This window comes from Danio rerio, chromosome 21 (genome assembly GCF_052040795.2).
Source record: "Danio rerio strain M-AB ecotype USA chromosome 21, GRCz13ab, whole genome shotgun sequence".
Taxonomy (NCBI): Eukaryota; Metazoa; Chordata; class Actinopteri; order Cypriniformes; family Danionidae; genus Danio; species Danio rerio.
In genome coordinates this window covers 45974642-45995000 of record NC_141041.1, presented here as the reverse complement: position 1 = coordinate 45995000, position 20359 = coordinate 45974642, and the positions used below count along the sequence as shown (strand labels likewise).

Below are 20359 nucleotides of genomic sequence, written 5' to 3'. Positions count from 1 at the left end.
GTTAATTAGAATATTATCCAATGTCATAGAATAGATTTAGCATTAACATCTTATTACATTTAATGTATGAACTTTTTTTTTTTTCAGAACCGAAAGATTGTTCCAAAATTTAGTTTTTTAATAAACCAGCCTGAAAAAAGCTGGCATCTGATATCATGTACCAGGGTTATTCAATTAGTTTGTCATGGGGCCAGTTTATGAAAAGCATCCCAAACGAAGGGCCGGAGAGATATGACTTGCTATATGAGTGATAACACAACTGCATATAAGAGCCCATATGCTGTATTTATGTTCATAAAGACACCCACGTAGGCTTTTTCTACATTAAAATGTTAATATATTGTATTTTAAAACTGCATAATATCAGTGCATTGTACAACTGACTTTTTTTTACAAACATTCAAATGTTGTATTTCGCACAACAAAAGCAGTGCATTGCTGAAGGCTTCTTCTACATTCAGACACATTCAGATGTTATGTTTTAAACTGCATAACAATTAGTAATGCAACATTATAGATTTTGGTAGTTTGGTTAAAGTCTGAAGAATAATCATGGTTTCACGGTTATCACGTCTAATGTAAATTCAAGCTTTATATTAGATAAGTAGCTATTTAGATTAACTGATGTTATCATCTGGGTTCGTGCATACATAGTCGTTTTAATAATAACTCGTCTAACATATGTTTTGTTTACATTGCACTGAAACCACGCACAACTCTCACCGTGAGATGTTTTTTACTGCGTGCGCCCAGAAAGACGCAAGCGCATCGCTCCACTGGCGCCCGCATATTGTCATATATTACATTAGAAATATACAACTTGCAAGCGGAAAAGACGTGATATGGGAACGGCCGCTGCTATAGTTAATCTGGTGTGCGTGCGTTTTAATCTCGGTGTACCTACTTGGAACTTTAAACTAGCGCACAGTTGGAAACTTGGCACAACTTTTTAAATGCAGCAGCCTCGTTTTGTTTCGTGCAACAGAAATGCAGCTTAAAGAAGCCTTTACAAAGTATTAACTATGACGAATTAACGCGCAGTTAATCGTGAAATCGGCTAATTGTTACATTCCTATTAACTATTTCAGTGCACTGTACAAAAGGTCTTTTCTACAAAACACATCCATGTTTCGGCAGTCCGCACCACTAGCTACTCACGCTCTGCGCAGCAGCTCGCGCTGTTATGAACAGACGCGCGTCACTTCATAACTATAGCGCCCTTTTTCGACTGAACTAAATTCATTTGTGATGTCTTGGTCACACTATTTGGAGGGCCGGAACAAACTGCCTCGGGGGCCGGGTTTGGCCCGCGGGCCGCTAATTGAATAGCCCTGTCATATACTATATGAATAGGTAATTACTATGAATAACTTTGAGAAATGTTTATCTTTACATTAGATCGTCAGAGTACTTACAACCTACTCATTTGCTCATTCGTCTATTGTTTTCTCATCTACTAAATAGTAGGAAATAAACTGATTTCAGATGCAGCTCTTGTCTAGCATGGTCAAATCAACATGCTCACCTGGCATGGGGTAAATGCCTGGAGGCGGGGGCTGTCCATGAGGTGGAAGAGGCATGGGCATGCCAGGAGGAGGTTCTGTCATTGGTGGCATGGGCATCCTTGGCAGGGCTGGTGGGGGTGGAAACGGGATCATGGTAGGAAGTGTAACGTCATCCACGATCAGAGGATCATTGCCGTGATCAAAAGGACAGAGATCACCTCGTATACAAAATCCTTTCTCTGGAACCAAAAAAAAAAAAAAAAAAAAACAGAATAATTTATTAAATAAACAACATCACAACAATTTTCGATGCAGAAAGTATTTTTGCTGAAGTACTCGTGTAACATATGAGGAGTATCAAAGTTGTCCAAGGCATCATTGCTTAATCCAGGGGGATGAACTATGTGCTACTGAGGTCATCCTTCTGTGGAGCTTGCTCCATGTAGAACTGCTTGATTAATCGAATTGAATTAAAAACACAATTGTGATTGAGAACAGGGTTTCTGCAGACTGAATTTAAGATATTTAAGAATATTTAAACCATGAAATTTCAGACTTATACAGAGCTAAACAAACATTAAGGATTTAAGTTTAAAGGTTTACTTCTCCCATGCAAAGAGATTCTGAGTTATTGAGCTATGCTTTTTTTAAATGCGTCAGAACGCATATATATATATATACTCGCGCGCGTGTGTGTGTGTGTGTGTGTGTGTGTGTGTGTGTGTGTGTGTGTGTGTGTGTGTGTGTGTGTGTGTACGTGTTTTTGTGACATATCAGGACACAAATCTGTATAATGACATGGGTATGACACAGGTATTACAAAAAGGAGGTGAAATATGAGGACATTGGTGACGTCCTCATTTCTCAAAATGCTTATAAATCACACTGAATGAGTTTAATCAGAGAGTAAAGCTGCACACAGTCTCCTGTGATGGTTGGGTTTAGGGGTGGGGTGGGGTGAGGGCAATACAATATACAGTTTGGACAGTATAAAATGAATGGAAACCTATGTAATGTCCCCACTTTTCACAAAAACAAACATGTGTGTGTGTGTGTGTGTGTGTGTGTGTGTGTGTGTGTGTGTGTTTACACACATATACATATACATATAGATAGATATACATATAGATAGATAGATGGATGGATGGATGGATGGATGGATGGATGGATGGATGGACTGATAGACGGATGGATGGATGGATGGATGGACAGATAGATAGATAGATGGATGGATGGATGGATAGATAGATGGATGGACAGACAGAAAGATAGATAGATATATAGACGGATAGATATAGATGGATGGATGGATGGATGGACGGACGGACAGACGGATGGACAGACAGACAGACAGACAGACACAGACAGACAGACAGACGGACGGACGGACGGACGGACGGATGGATGGATGGATAGACAGATGGATAGACAGATGGATGGAAAGATGGATGGATAGATTTTTTAAAGTCTGATGGTAAATCATAATAAACATGTACTATTTTAGGTCCATTAGGATTACCTAAATGATTTACATTTGCTAAATGCCAGAATAATGAGAGATTTTTTTTTTGAGAATTTTTAATAAATTTCTAGACAGTCAATTTTACATTAAATTTCTTGGTATTTTTACCTTTACTGTATAACTTGTGTATAACTGGTCAAATGTTTTGGGTACCCTTCCACAAGCTTCTCACAGTAGTTTGCAGGAATTTTGGCTCATTCCTCCAGACAGAACCGGTGTAACCGAGTCAGATTTGTAGGCTGTCCTGCTCGCACAAGCTTTTTCAACTCTGGACCAGTCCCTCCTGCAGCAAAACAGCCCCACAACATGATGCTGCCGCCCCCTTACTTCACAGTTGGGATAATGTTCCGAGGCGTGTAAGCTTTCCTCTTTGTCCTCCAAATATAACAATGGTCATTATGGCCAAACAGTTCAATATTAGCTCAATCAGACCACAGGACATGTCTCCAAAAATTAGTCTTTTCCCCAGTGTAATTTAGCCAATTGTAATTTGGCTTTTTTGTTGATTCTGACTTGTTGATTTTCCCATGTTGTCACACAAGGAAGCAGTGTGTTTGAGGTTTTCCTTAAATACTGTTCTACAGTTGTGCCTCCAATTAACTCAAATGTTGTCAATTAGCCAATCAGAAACTTCCAAAACCTTGACACCATCATCTGAGCCTTTTCAGAGGCAGAATAATCTTATTGTATGTAAACAGGACTTTCAAGAAAAGCTAACAATTTCTCAAAAAATCTCTCAAAAAAATGGTTATGTGCCTTTTTATACAGTGTATGTAAACTTCTGCGTTCAACTGGATATATATATATATATATATATATATATACACACACACAGAGACACACACACATAAAAACTATGTATGGAAAGTCACATCTTTCTCTTCAAGATGGCAATTTATAGCTTCTTTAGTAATAGCATTGCACATGCTAACAATCCATCCGTCAGTCATCCCTGTGGATGGTTTTCTCAAACTCCCACCACTGTGAAAAATACCCCAGCTCCAGAAAGACTGGGTAGTAAAAATAAACACTGCTGCTTTAACCCCACTCCCATAGGGCCATGTGGTGAAGACTGCTACAACACAGTCATTAGTGATGTGTTAGAAACAAACACCCTGAAGAGTTAAATACGTCCTTAGACAATTTCAAGACACTTCAGTGTTTCTGATGTATCAAACACAATTTGACTTAGATTTTAAAGACATCCAGTGGCTGCAAAATATAGTTATTGAACTAAGTGCCATTTAAGAAAGATAGCACATGTAAGGGCAATAGATTTATTCATTTATTTACAAACTTTAAGCGAAATAAAAAAAAGGTTTCACATATAAAATATTTTTCAATACATTTTGAAAAGCATTTTTTTTCCAATGTCAAACATTATTGTAACACATTTATATTTAAAGAGCCCATATTATGGGTTTTTGAAAATTCCCCTCCATGTAGTGTGTAACACAGCTCTAAGTGAAGTGAAGTATCCAGCTAAGGCTTAAATCTGTAAGAATACAGTGTTTAAAACGGTTGATTCATCTATAAAAGAGTTGACTCATAGTGCTTCAAACGAGTCGCCTTAAAACCGATTCATTAGGTGTTTCGCCATGACGTACGAACGAAACCAAGTTATTCACATGCACGCGCAAACCCGGGAGATTTCAAACCTGAGGCCCCGCCCTCTGACGCAGAAACCCAGACACACACACACACACACACAAACATGCCGGTCGATTGAAGTCACACTGCAGATGGATATATTGAGTCTGTACCCAAAGATGAAACCTCAGCATTATAGCCAAGCAGTTGGAAACTACTGGAAACTTCTGGAAACTACATGCTACAAAGAATACTTCATCTGAGTTTGTTAAAGGAAGGATCAGTAAAGAGTAACTGATGGACGTCAGGATGGATTTTTCTTCCTCCATTTCTCAAGTGTAAGTACGTGCGATTAAAGTTGCCTCGTTGACTCTAGCTTGCAAATGTATTTAGTTGTCATTTGTTACTTGTAACCGCGTGTACTGTATCAGGTTAACTGGCTATATTCTCTTATCGCGTGCAAAGTCACGTTAAAAACGCGACGCGTGCTGCTTTGTTATGGGAGCTCCGTGGACGAGGAGTAGTGTGTGTCTGTGTGTGCGCGCGCTGTCGTCCGGAGGTGTGTGTGTGTGCGTGTGTGCGCGCGCGCGCGCGCGCGCGTTGTCGTCTGGAGCAGTGTGTGTGTGTGTGTGTATGTGTGCAATATGTGTGTGTGTGTCTGTAAAAAGAGCAGAGTGAGAAGCTAGGAGATCTTCTCAACTGTTTTTGGAGTTTTTGCTCAATAAAATAGTTAGTCGTCGGTATTTTCAAGTCTATCGTCTGTATTTACATTGACCCACTGGCAGCTAAAATCCACGCCTACACTATCGAGCGTGTATGAACTGTGATTACTTTTATATTGCTGATTAGCTGTTGTGCATTTCACTCTCTGACTGAAGGCAGTCGACCAATCGCAACAGACTGTCATTGGTCCAATCAGCGCAGATTAGCTTCGCGCTAAGGAGGGGTTTAGGAACAAATGAATCACTGGACGATTCATACAGGAGTCGCTGGAATAATTAGGTAAAAATAAATGCAGATTATAAGACCATAAAAGTGTTTTTTGACCTTGCATGCATATTAAACTGTTGTTGGAGACCCTTACAACCAAGATATGACCCTATTTCATGTATAATTATGGGCTCTTTAAGGTAATAAACTGCACCTGTGGGTAGGGATGGGTATCGTTAAGGTTTTAACTGTATTACTACTTTTATCGATACCCCTGATCAGTTTGGTTCTTTAAGGGTTCATTTATTTGTACTTTTTGTAGTGTTTTTTAAATGAAAAACAAAAAACTAATTGAACAGAATTAACAACACTTTATTTTATCATTAAGTTTTGGTCCCACTTTATATTAAGTGTCCTTAACTACTATGTAGTTGCATCAAAAAATAAATACAATGTACTTACTGTGTTTATAATGTATTTGAGAACACTTGTGGTGTTTTTGAGTTGGGATAGAGGTTGGGTTATGCACAGGTTTGGTGGTATGGGTAGGTTTAAGGGTGGGTTAAGGTGTAGGGAATGGGCAGCAGTGTATTTACAAATGTAATTACAGAAGTTAGTTACAGATGTAATCACATACATGTATTTAATCAATACATGTATTTACACAATAAGTACATTGTAACAAACTATTAGTTCCTATGTAAGTACATATTAATTAAGGATACAATATAAAGTGGGACCCAAGTTTTTAATGTAAAATAAAACAAAGCCAATAATTGTAAAACAAATAAATAATAAAATTCCTGTAAAAGTATGTACAATGGTTTGGAGGAAACAGACTCTCAGTTTTAAACCGTTCTTCTGGAGAAAAATCAACATGTTTGACTTTTTTGGCAGAAGTCGGGATCGTTCTTGGTTCATCGTGCTCCCTGCAGTCGAAAATACCCTCTTTGAGTTGCAAAATGTAGTTTAATGAGATAATGTGAAACACATTCACTTAAATGAGTTAACAATGTTTTAGAACAGAGGTTCTCAAACTTTTTCCATCAAGTACCACCTCAGAAAAAATGTGTCTCTCCAAGTACCACCAAAATGAGCAGTATTGAAATACAGTAGCGTAGTAGGCCCAGTAAAGCAGCTACAACTCTGCAAAGTTAAAAAACGTGGCAAATTACCTCAGAAATATAGGCTATATGTCATATATGACATATTATAAACATCATTTTTGATAAATTTTGAAATGTGTTTAGCATGTACATGACATATTTGATTTCTCAGCGTAGCACTAGAAGGAAGCCTGCGGACCACTAGTGGTACACGTACCACAGTTTGAGAACCACTGTTTTAGAAGATAACTGTGTTTTTAATACAGTTTTGGGGCATCTTGAAATGTAAAAATAAGCTGTTTTTTTATATAAATTTCTTAATGCATAGTTTATTATTAGGCTATTCATCGGCTATATTTGTAAATACAGCTGATGTAAAAGCATTTTTAATGTTTAAGATTTATTTAGGCTACTGCAGAAAAAAAATCCTGTTTTCATTGTAACCGAATGTGTGTGTTTATTTAACATTATACTAATTTAGATGATTGACTGCTAGCATAACAATGTAGGTGATGTAACGTTGCCATTAGTTGCTAGGCAGTCAAAAACCTTTCATTGCAGTTAACGCACATTTGAAAGATACTTTCACTTAACCAGATTGCTTGCGTTTCCGCTTATACAAGAAAACTTGTTACGTTTGTTGCAACAGGCAATACAACCTGTTTGGTTCACTCCGCGCAAGCTTACGAGCTGTGTGTGCACGTGTCTGTGTAACAAGTTATGTGTGTGCGCTTATCGCGAGCCTCCACTGAGTGCGTGCGCACAGCCGAGAACTGTGAAGGCTTTTATATATAACGCGCTCACCTGAAACATGTGCATTTCTCATGTGAGATTGTTAACTGTGCGGGCGAACATCAAATATGGCAAATTAGAAAAAGATGGTCAGTTTAATTATGCTACTGTAAGTAATGTTTATTCAGGAATAATTCTCCAGTACCGTTAAAAGCCTGTGCACACTGAGACGTTTTATGCTCGCGTTTTCCGTCGTCATTTAACACCTCGTGGCTAAATTAAGGGCGTTAATGTGATTGTGCACACCAACACGCAAAACGGCAGGCGCAAAAGCGTCTTTTTCAAAAAACGCCTCATGCTCTTTTGTTTGGCGTCAAAACATTCTTCACCAATCAGACTGGCACTTTTGTTCACGTGCACGGATCTGCTGAAGTTACAATAAACAGCACTTGGAGATCCTGGAGTGGGCATCCCATGCATGCTGCGCTATCCCATAATGCCCTGCAAGAGAATTCATGAATGGAAGTGAAGCGACGCAACTGACGCAGGTAGATCACGTGACCATGATAAAATGGCGGATGTAGTACGTCCGAATTCCGTTTATACTTTTCACATTTATACTGTACGGAACGTACTTTTGTAACGGATGAGTAGTACATTAAAATTCCAATACAGTACCTACTGAGTAGTAGGCGTCTTTGTCATCTTCTGTGTTACAAGCGGGTGTCAGAAGCTTAAAGTTGTGTAGCGCCATCTAATGTCAAGGAGTGATTTTGCATACTCTTCTGCTCGACGCCAGTGTAAATCACTTGGGGTTGAATCCAAAAAAATGTCTTTAAAAACGGTGACGCAAATAAGCGTCCCGGTGTGTACGAGCCTTTAACGTCAGAGCTTATCGATACGTCGGTCTTTTATAATGTAACACCAATACTGATAAGGTACAGAGTTTCGATACTTATCCCTACCTATGGGTACTGTTATGATACCTGTGTGAATTATATAAGTACAGTCTTTGTTGACATCTGTTAAAATCACCAAAGCATCAATAAAAATGTTTGTATTTCAGCAAATAAAGGGAACGTTATATTGATCTTATAATAGCTAACAATCCAATTCAGACATTCCATATCCAAAGACTTTTGGATGCTTTTTAAATTTGTTTGTAATGTAACTACTACATAATACATTACAAACACAGCAGTTTTTGCTTTATATACAGTTGAAGTCAGAATTATTAGCCCCGCTGAATTATTCACCACCAGTTTATCTTTTCCCCCAATTTCTGTTTAACGGAGAGAAGCTTTTTTAACATTTCTAAATATAATAGTTTTAATAACTCATTTCTAATAACTCTTTTTTTTTTGTGGTTGCCATGATGACAGTAAATAATATTTGACTAGATATTTTTCGAGACACTTCTATACAGCTTAAAGTGACATCTAAAGGCTTAACTAGGTTAATTAGGTTAACTAGGCAGGTTAGGGTAATTAGGCAAGTTATTGTATAATGAATAATGGTTTGTTCTGTAGATTATCGAGAAAAAAAATGCCCAAAGGGGCTAATAATTTTGACCTTAAAATATTTTTCAAAAAATTAAGAGCTGCTTTTATTCTGGGCGCAATAAAACAAATAAGACTTTCTCCAGAAGAAAAAATATTATCAGACATACTGTGAAAATTTCATTGCCTTGTTTAACATCATTTGAGAAATATTTAAAAAAAGAGAAAAAAATTCAAAGGGGGGCTAATACCTCTGATATCAACTGTATATGCATGTACAAATATCTGTATGGTCATAAACAAGGTCTCAAACATCCATGCCCACATACAATCATAAAATCATTTCTAAAATATTGTTTTTAAAGTGCTTTTCTCCCTTTTATTACTTTTCATTTATTACTTTTTCTTCAATTATACTGTTATTATTTGACAATAATAAGTCAGAAGAGGACCATAATCACAGTAAACATGCTAAAAGTGAATTATGACTTACCGTCGTAGTCTCGGCAGCGGTGTTTCAGTGTGTTGCTCTTGTTGAACGTCTTGCCGTCTGAATGGTTGGTGAAGTATGCGGACCAGCTCTCTGTAGTGCTGTCAGGCAGGTGAACTGGTGCTACCACGGTTGCAGCTTTAGGGACGGCGGGGCTCCCCGAAGAGGGAAACTGGTGCTGAGGAAGGGGCAGAGGGAGCAAGGGGGGTGGATGGGTCTGCTGGTGGTGTGGGTTACTCATATGGGCTGAAGATGGGTTGTAAGGCTCTGCTTCCTTTCGCTCCTGCTCAAATTTGGATCTGTGCTCTGCTATAAAAATAAATCAATCAAGATTCAGTTGTTTGTAGAAAGAAATCCTGTCAAAAATGTTTGGTTGCAAAACAAAAGACGATGACTCTTAAAATGTGCTGTGAAACATTTTCATCTTGAATTCATTTTACAGCTGTGGTGTCTTAGCATTATGAAAAATTTCCATACTTCAAATATAATGGAAACAATAGACTAAACATTACATTCTAAATCAGAGGATTAAAGGAAAAGCTCAACCAAAAATAAAAAAGTACTTACTATTTACGATCAAGTGACTCCAAGCCTGTATTAGGTTTCTTTCTTCTGTTGAACACAAAATATCATTTCAAAACAGCTGGAAACCGGTAACCATTGACTACCATTGTAATTGTTTTTCTAAGGATGTCAATGGTTACAGGTTTTTAGCTTTCTCCAGTATATCTTGTCTTGTGTTCAGTAGAAGAAAAAAAAAACTCATTAAAGCATTAAACCTCTTGAGAATAGGCTTGAGCCTATAAGATTCTGATGGTATGATAACCTTGGGTAATCACAGTATTCTAAAATATCTTATTTTTAAATGTCTAGGTTAAATAATTAAATACAATACAATACAATACAATACAATATATATATATATATATATATATATATATATATATATATATATATATATATATATATATATATATATATTATTTTTTAAACTAATTTTAATTAATTTGTTATGAATTTATTAATTATTCATAAATAATTAATTCACCGAAACGTACAACGATGATGCGATTGTCTGTCGCGAAGTCTCAAACTAGGCATTGTACGATGCCAAATTGGTCGACATCACCCAGCCCTACTGAACAACACTTCTGTGCATATAACCCATTTGTAACACAACACAATTTTACCCAAGCTTTAAGTGACTAAAATGGTTAAAGCATAATATTACCTGCCTAAAAGAAACACTCTAGCCATGGTGTTGTCCTTCCTCTAGTGTGCAAAACTAACTCCAATATTGATTCAGGATTTAAAAAATTTGATTCAGCATTTGTTTTGCTTTCTCTTCCCGCGCCCAAGGGGGATCTGCATGAATGGCTGCAGATGTTCAAATCTACATTTGCTTTATATATATTATAGGTGGGCATAGATAAAAAAATTTAAATATAGATTAATCTCACTGTAATCCTGAAATTAATCTAGATTAAAATGGCTCATTTGAATTCTGCCGAAGGCATTCAGAATATGTGCGCTACCCAAATAATGACTAAAAGTGAGTCTTTGAGAACGGGTTTCTCAAGCCAGGTGGCGCATTAGACCAGGGGCTCATCTCCTGTTTCCAAAATGCATCACAAACTGCTTGAGAAACTGTTCTACTGGGATAATTGGTGATGAAAATAAATGATGTTCAATAAGATGTACTTGTGTTTACTATCTGTTTATTCAGTTAAACATGAATGTTGAACTGTAGACCTACATAAGCTCCAAACAGCGATGTTTCATTACCTTAATCCGACTTAAGTCATAAATTAACTAAACCGAAATGGAATTAAGACGTGGAGTATGCAGATATTAGTGGCATTATTGAAGTAAACACCGCTATCAAACTATGACCGTTATGTAGGACATTTCGCCAAATTTTCGCACAAGATACACAGGCACGGCTGTCAATAAAGGACAGCACGCACACACACACACCGCAAAATGCGGAAGTTTTTTCTTTCCATTTAGTGTGCGTTATTAAATTCCATAACACTTTCACCAGCCCTTACTCCTTATTTGTGTCTAATACACCAGTTTGTCACAGGGGCATGAATGAAATGTTTACGAGTTAAAGAACATTTCACCTAATTCCAAGAGCCCTTTGTTTCACACTCAGGCATAGGTAAAAGTAATCGGAGAGAAGTTACTTGGGAATGTTAGTACCTCTCCTCTGATTGTGCTCTCTTTCCCGGCTCTTTCCACGGCTACCACTGCGGCTACGACTCCTGCTGCGACTGTAGCTTCTCCCCCGTGAGCTTCCTCCTCGCCGCTCATGTCGGTCTCGGTATGATTCTCCACTTTTCAAGTGGCGGTCCACTTCTCTACGCTTACGGTCATCTCTCCTGCGGTCGTCTCTAGCCCTGTGATGAAAATATTAAACTTTTTACTTTAGAAGAACAACATTTGCCTCTAAAGCATTTTAACCCTTCGGTTGTCATGGAATTCTGCATACACTATTCGCCCTTCAGGTCAAAAATTACTCAATATTTAATTTCAACCCTCAAACCTATTTTGCATGAAGAAACTATTTCATCTTCATCATACTCTGAATATCTAGTACCTTAAACATGTAGAACCTTCATGAAAATTAAAAATGTTTCATCAACTTCGAGACTAGGAAAAGAAAAAAATTGTTTAATTGTTTTTTTTTTTCCCTGCTGTTAAAATGCTGCACGCTGGTCATTTTTGACCACTAGATCAACAGGAGGTTTGAGTGTTATGAACAGTAGTTTACTTCAGTAGTATCAGTGCATGCATTTCTGAAAAATTCTATAATGATATTAAAGGCTGGCATAATAGCTGCTGAAAACAAGGGAATAAAAATGTATAATATTACTTAATATTTAATTTAATTTATTGTTTATCAAAATATACATGAAAATATTGTCCATACACATATGCAAAGCCTCTGTAAGCAATTAAAAAAAACTTGTTTTAAATGAACTGCACACTTTGAAATAGGGCTCGACATCTCAAGTCATCTCGTATCCTAATAACGGATGTAATAACGACTTTCCACATTTTTATCCTACGGCCTCAGGCCTCAACAATAAGGACTGCATGATGGCCCGGGGCCAGCGTGTGAGACGCTCGGGCCAGTGTACAGAATGGTTACTGGCCGAAATGGGCCATTGCTGCCTTGTCACAAAAGTTTGGCTGTGACCGTCTGTCAGTTGCGTGCAAATACAATCTTAGAGTGCTTTCACACATAAGACGTTCGTTTCAGAATCTGTCTCGTTTTCCTGTGGTTAGCATGGTTTGTTTGGCATATGTGAGTCCAGCAATCGCGCTCGGATCCGCGCCAATTCAATCGGTCCGAGATCAACTGACTGAAATGGTCTCTGCTTGATTGAGCTGATCGATTGTAGTGAGAAAGCAAAACGGTCCAACGAACTAACGACCCAGGCTATATGACAGTGTATTACGATTGTGTAATAGCCATATATACGGCTATATGAAGAGAGAATGATAAGCAGGGCAAGATGTCATTCCTACGGGCAAATGTGCACGTAAAAAGTCTAACTTTAACATTCAATGAACTTGATGAACTGAATAATTTTTCTTTAAAAACCCCGAAAAAATGTATAAAACTGACCCCAAACTCAATTATGTTTGGCTTTTGAAACATTATTTAAAATATTGTATGTGGCTGAGAAATAGCTATTAACATCTTTTGTTTGGTGAGTCCATTGAAAATTTTGGCAGGGCAAGTAAAAATCTGAACCACTGACCCAATCGGGCCAGTAAAAAAAAATCCTTAGCGTTGAACCCTGGGCCTTATTCCAAAATGGATTCAATTAATTTATTTCCCCAAAATTCTACACACAATAGCCCATAATGACAATGTGAAAAAAGTTTTTTTGAAATTGTTGCAAATTTATTACAAATAAAAAACCTGAAAAATCACATGTACATCAGTTTTCACAGCCTTTGCTCAATACTTTGTTGATGCACCTCTGGCAGCAGTTACAGCCTCAATCTTTTTGATTATGATGCCACAAGCTTGGCACACCTGTCATTGGGAATATTTGCCCATTCCTCTTTGCAGTACCTCTCAAGCTCTTTCAGGCTGGATGGGAGGCGATGGTGTACAGCCGTTTTCAGATCTCTCCAGAGATGTTCAATAGGATTTAGGCCTGGGCTCTGGCTGGGCCACTCAAGGACATTCACCGAGTTGTTGTGAAGCCGCTCCATTGATATTTTGGTGGTGTGCTTTGGGTCATTATCCTGCTGGAAGATGAACTGTGATGAGCCGTGCCTGGTTTTCTCCAAAGTAACGCCTGCCATTCACTCCAAAGAGTTCAATTTTAGTCTCATCAGACCAGAGAATTTTGTTTCTTATGGTCTGAGAGTCGTTCAGATGCCTTTCGTCAAATTGCAGGCCTGATTGGTGGATTGCAGCACAGATAGTTGTCCTTCTGTAAGGTTCTCTTCTCTCTACAGAAGAACGCTGGAGCTCAGACAGAGTGACCATTGGGTTATTGATCACCTCTCTGACTAAGGCCCTTCTCCCCTGATCACTGTTCTTCGATGGCCGGCCAGCTCTAGGAAGAGTCCTGGTGGTTTCAAACATCTTCCACTTACGGATGATGGAGGCCACTGTGCTCATTGGAACTTTCAAAGCAGCAGAAATATTTATGTAACCTTCCCCAGCCTTGTGCCAGGAGACAATCCTGTCTCGGAGGTCTACAGACAATTCCTTTGTCTTCATGCTTGGTTTCTGTATTGACATGCACTGTTAACCCTGGGACCCTATATAGACAGGTGTATGCCTTTTCAAATCATGTCAAATCAACTGAATTTACTACTGGTGAACTCCAATGAAGCTGCTGAAACATCTCAAGAATGATCAGTGGAAACAGAATGTTTCAGGATGCACTGTATATCGACCACATGGAAAGGACTATTTCTTTTTTTACATTTTAACCCTCTGGGATCAAAGGCCGCATATACGCGTTTTGACTTGTGGTGTCGTCAAACTGCTGAAATGAACTTAAATTACACTTTCAGTTTTGATCGTACAGATAAGATCAATACATCAATCGAATCTGTTATGTGTCTACTTTTTTGTTGTGTACACTCACAACAACAACAAACATGTGTGCTTTTGCAAAATAAGAAAAACAAACAGTGTAGGCATTCTGTCTTTTCTCTCTCCGCGAACTGCTTTTAGAAACGCGTCAGTAAAATGCACTGAAACTCCGCGAATACAAAACGCACACAAATGAGACATGTATTTCTAGAAAGCTTAAAGTGTCTACTTTTAAACGCAGCTATGCATGTTGAAAACAAACATTGCTTGATAAAGTAATCAGTATGAAATCAACGCTATGTCCAGTTTCTCAGTCTGATCTCATTAGTTTTAATGTGACCACGCCCACAAGGCATTGTTATTACAAGCATCTGAAGACGCGAGCAGACTGTGGTCAGAAAAACACGTCACTAAAATGAAAGGAAACTCGGCAACAAAGATGATGATTTATGATATCTATATAAAGCTTGATATGTCTACTTTTGCATTAACCAATTCAAGTCGAAAACAAATGATCTCTTTTTATGTTATCCATATAAAAGTAAGGACTATGCACAAGTACATAGTGCATGAGTGCGCCATTTGGGACGCAGCTTGTCTTCATTCCTCTAAAGGCATGTAATGTTAAACTCATATAAATCATTAAAAAATACTGTAGTAAACAATATTATGTGACATAACATGAAACATGTCTTCATAAAATAAAACGATAAGACTTTCTATATTGTCCAAAAGATAAAATGTCTTGTGGACAATATAGTCAACTAAAAATGTCTACTTAAAGGGTCACATTTTCTGAGCTGTTGACAGTCGTATATGTGTCCCACACTGCTAAAAACACTATTAAGACACCTATATTTCACTAAAAAGTGTAAATTGGTTGTTTTTGCGTTATTTCAAGCAAATTCGTACTTCCGGTTTGAAAAGAATTTTTGAAGCTGCGTCACGGCCATGACATAATAGCGTGTATTCCAGCGTGCAGACTGGACGTCTGTGCCAGAGTGAGTCTTATTACGTCTTACAGTGTGATGCATTAATGCATGAGTAAGGCTTGGTTCAAACCAATCAGCGCGCTCTATTGTGCAACTTCATTAATATTCATTACTGTGTTTACACGACATAGACGCCACGTTGTGTTGGCAAAACAAGCGTGAAGTGTTGCTTTTATAGTTTGCTGCCGTTAAGTTTCGTTTTCTTTTTCTCTCTGTGAGAGCTCAGCTTGAGTCACGCGTGGATTAACAGTGTACGCGACGCTCGACAACAATAACTTACGTGTCTAAGGAGGATTATTGTTTACCTGAAAGCTGTTCTCATCTGCAAACGCTGAGATCCGGATTAGCTTGTAGTATTCTCTTCATAAAGACGCGGCTCTAGTTGCTGGTGATTGTCCTGTCTCTACAGATTTGGTAAGTGAGCGACCAGTGCTCTTTGTTTATTCAGTTTGTTCGAATCGAACTAAGTTAACTATTGCACCGTAACATGTTAGGACCACAACCAAACTTTAACCTCGTGTATGGTTTTTAACCGCATTTTGTGACCGGAATAACACACGCGGCTTTCTGACGCTACCTGCCGTGTGCATCTAAGTTTGCGGGAAATGCTGAGGTTTTTTTTCTCTCATTCACCGTGCGGTATCAAACATTGCATGAAAAATACACGCTTAGAGCAGATCCTCGAATCAAATATCTCGTTTGTCGCGAGGGGCCTGAATGAATTCCCTAAATGAAAGAGCCAAACTGCACTTAAAGTCCCCCATTTAATAATTTGGCAAATAATTCGACCACAGATGTCCATGTAGGTTAAACACCATCACTTTCTACTGTGTGTGAGTATTTTGACGGAAACTTGCGCGTGCCCAAATAGACACTCCCACACCCTTACACTTTAGTTCCTCAGACACTCCCCCCTAAACAGAGCTGGACACGCCCACTTTTCTGACTTTTTCCAAAGTAGAGGTGTGAAAACACCCTGCTGAAACGAGGGGGTTTCATGGCCCTTTAAACACTACCAGAAAGATGCAGCTCTCAGAGACTAACCTTGATTCGTTGAAGTCTGAACGATTCCTCAATGGGCTTCTTCTTCTCCTGTTCTCCCGATCATCTTCAACATGAGCAGTCTGAACACAAACATCTCAGTATTATTATTGACACTACCGATATATTTGCACAAGAAAGTTCTTTCCGTTTTGCTGAGTGTAAAAATCTGTATTTATCTTTGCAAACAGAACAGCCAAAACTAAATTAACCTCAAGTAGTTTACAACTCACTGATCCATGTACAAAAGGTGTTTGCATTTATGTTTTGTTATGGTTTTAATAGTCATCTTCCTTTATAGAAAGTAATCCTGCTGTTAGAGCATGGATGCTTTAGACATAAACATGTGTATTTGACAGTTGAACCCAATAGGGTATATGCCGAGCTAGTGCTGTTCCCATGCTGATACACTTCCGGTGACCTGTTATTGTGAACTTTTTTCCATTTTATACGGGTCCTTATACAGCATCGATGTTGTAATGTCATTAAAATACATTCAGTTAAATAAACTTAAGCATTTATTTGGTTGCTCAAGCGTAAAACGAGACAAAAAGCTGTTTACTCGCACGCGCCCGTCAGAATCCGCAGGCTAATGCAGAAGCTCCTTTGAATATACTGGGGTAAAATAAATGCTCATATTATAAAGATATGGCGGGGGAAATGTAATTTAATGCAGTGCTTCTTGTACAATCTGAGACCCACTTTAAATCGAATATCACTCAGCCAGTGGAGATCGCTGATTTTTAAAGAAAACAGACCTTAAACGTGCCGGATTTTGCATTGGCATTCAATTCGCCGGAAGCACTTAACCCAGGTTACTGGCAAATTAAAAGTCCTACTAGCATGCCTCGGCATATACCCCATAAAGGTTCAAAATAACCCAACAAAGCACCAAATATTTTTAACTCAAATATTGGGTTAAATAAATAACCCAATGTTTTTTAGAATGTACTTTTCTTTTACATTGTTATTATTTATAGTTCTTACAAAAACAAATTAACTGATCTGACTTTACCTCTTCTTTCTCCTCAAGCTTCTGTACTGGAATTTTGACCTCTTCTTTAACAGCTGGAGGTCCCAAATAATTTTTGGTGGTTAGACATTCAAAGAGTTTATCCACAAACCCTGTAGTTTCTGTGAAATTAATAGAAAAGAGAAGAAATTCAGTTTAATCAAAGTGAAGTCTTGAATTCAGAATTACATCCAAACACACACAAGCACAGATTTATTTTCACATATACAGTTGAAGTCAGAATTATTATTATTTTTTCTTTTTTTTTAAAATATTTCCCAAATTATGTTTAATAGAGCAAGGAATTTTTTTTCTTCTGGAGAAAGTCTTATTTCTTTTATATTAGCTAGAATAAATACAGTTTTTCATTTTAAGAAACAAACACTTTAGGGTCCAATTTATTAGCCCCTTTAAGCTATATTTGTTTTCGATGGTCTACAGAACAAACCATTGTTATTCAATAACTTCCCTGATTATCCTAACCTGCCTAATTAACCTAGTTAAGCCTTTAAATATCACTTTAAGCTGTATAGAAGTGTCTTGAAAAATATCTAGTCAATTATTATTTACTGTCATGATGACAAAGATAAAAGTGATTAGAAATCAGTTATTAAAACTATTATGTTTAGAAATGTGTTGAACAAAAAATCGGCTCTCCATTGAACAAAAATTGGGGAAAAAAATAAACAGGGGGCTAATAATTCTGACTTCAACTGTATATTTATTTTAGCTTCTCAACAGCTTCTACATTTAGAATAATCAGATACGAGTACACATTTTGTTGATACCTTTCTGAAGGAAAACATCCAACTGATCTGCACACAATGCTCTCAGTTCTTTCTCGGGTTTATCCTTCTTTACTAACGCCACAACGTAATTCGCCAATGCAGATGGGTCAGCATCACATCTGTAAAAGAGAGGCAAATCCATTAAAAGGTTAGGTTCATGCAAAAGAAGTCAAATCCAAGAGCCTTGCAGGTCTTCTAATACAATGTGTGACAGCATAAAGTTTTGTTGACTGGCAGCTTTTCCAAGAGAACTACTTGAAAACACTGAGATCAAATCCATGACAACTTGGGGATCAAGTTCATCAAGCAGAGAAATTGATTCTGAATTCAAAAATAACCCCTGTCTGCCTGCAGATCACATGTGTCAAGACTCTAAAACTAAACTAACTTGATCCTGATCCTATTTTGGCCCAGTCTATGAAAACTAACGTTAGTGGGCTGTTTTGATGAGCACCTCACTCATCCTGAAGACCCTATTAGCATAGCTTCCTGCTACACAAATCCTAATTGAGAGGTGTGTTACGATTTCAAAACGCATACGGGATTTAAACACAGCTGAACTGTCATTTAAAGTCCCAAATCAAAGGCAACGACATCTGTTCGCAGCGCAGATAAGTGGTTTGAAACACAGATAACGTGTTAGCATGTTAGCAGCGCCAGTTAGCACAACTGCTTAGAATGTCACTGTTCAGCACTTACATGGGTTCAAGAAGTTTAGCCAGCCAGGATTTCAGAGCGTCAACATTATCTATAATCATCCTGACGCGCAAGTGATTAATACTGATAAAAATGTGGGTGTTTATGCGCGACTCCTACTAGCATCGTTTAAAAACACACACTGGGCCTTCTGAAGTCACTGGTAAGTCGGACGAGCTGCTGAGGTTGATAGCAACGTCACGGGGAAACGTCACAATGCACTGGCCATGGTCTACCACAGGGCTGCTACTTCACCCTCAGCATAACATGATCACTCATTTATGACAAATAAATAAACACTTTTGGATTACTAGTAGTAAAACTGTTTACTAATGGGAAATAATAAAAGCTGTTTAACATTCCACAGATTTACAAAATACTTGTTTGAATGCTTATTTTAATTCTTAATACCTGTTACAAAATAAATATTTAGCATTATTTTAGAATTAGCCATGAAAGTTTTGCATAATTTTTTTTCCTTTTCTTATCAATTTTGATGCTGTATATATATATATATATATATATATATATATATATATATATATATATATATATATATATATATATATATATATATATAGTTGAAACCAAAAAAGCACACAACTATTTTAAAAAAGTCAGATGTTAATGTGACTAAACTTTTTCTCTTTTAGGTAAGTTAGGATTATCAAATTTGTTTCTGTTATGCTTAATAGCAGAATAACGAGAGATATATTTTTTGGAGAAATTGTTATAACTTTTCTTGGAAGTTAAGTTTACATACAATAGGATTATTATGCCTCTGAAAAAGTTTAGATAATGGTGTCAAGGTTTTGGAAGTGTCTGATTGGCTAATTGACAACATTTGAGTTAATTGGAGGCACAAATGTAGAATAGTATTTAAGGAAAACCTCAAACACACTGCTTCCTTGTGTGACAACATGGGAAAATCAACAAGCCAGAATCAACAAAAAAACCGAATTAGCTAAATTACACTGGGGAAAAGACTCATTTTTGGAGACATGTCCTGTGATCTGATGAAACTAAGATTGAACTGTTTTGCCATAATGACCAGTGTTACATTTGAAGGACAAAGAGGAAAGCTTACAAACCTAGGAACACCATCCCAACTGTAAAGTATGGGGCAGCAGCATCATGTTGTGTTGCAGGAGGGACTGGTCCACTTTACAGCATATATGGCATCATTAAGAAAGAACATTATGTAGAAATACTGAAACAACATCTCAAGACATCAGCCAAGAAAATAAAACTTGACCACAAATGGGTCTTCCAAACAGACCATGACCCTAAGCATACTGCCAAATTAGTTAAAATGTGCTTTAAGGACAACACAAAACAGAGGTTGAATTACAGAAAGTTACCAGACATTTAAATGTAAAGAA

General features: G+C 37.6%; 2 protein-coding genes across 51 annotated transcripts in view; one reads left to right on the top strand and one right to left on the bottom strand.

The window, feature by feature from the left end:
• The window catches only part of rbm27 (RNA binding motif protein 27), a 48399-nt gene extending 29228 nt beyond the window's left edge, over positions 1-19171 (bottom strand). For 44 of the 50 annotated variants that reach the window (XR_015520664.1, XR_015520665.1, XR_015520669.1 and 41 more), the window contains exons 1-7: positions 18981-19171; positions 18282-18400; positions 17497-17615; positions 16485-16564; positions 11580-11776; positions 9378-9683; positions 1526-1744 (exon numbers count right to left, since the gene is read on the bottom strand). Coding sequence is in view for 8 of the 50 variants with exons in the window: in XM_087301889.1 (XP_087158015.1) it covers positions 1526-1744; positions 9378-9683; positions 11580-11776; positions 16485-16564; positions 17497-17615; positions 18282-18400; positions 18981-19039 (1099 nt within the window). In the remaining 42 variants the exon portion in view is untranslated. The remainder of the gene's footprint in view (positions 1-1525; positions 1745-9377; positions 9684-11579; positions 11777-16484; positions 16565-17496; positions 17616-18281; positions 18401-18980) is intronic. The other 6 variants (XR_015520685.1, XR_015520681.1, XM_087301891.1 and 3 more) reach the window with 1 other exon arrangement.
• pcyt1bb (phosphate cytidylyltransferase 1B, choline b) overlaps positions 1-20359 on the top strand; it is a 658357-nt gene that overhangs the window by 143740 nt on the left and 494258 nt on the right. The window lies entirely within an intron of this gene.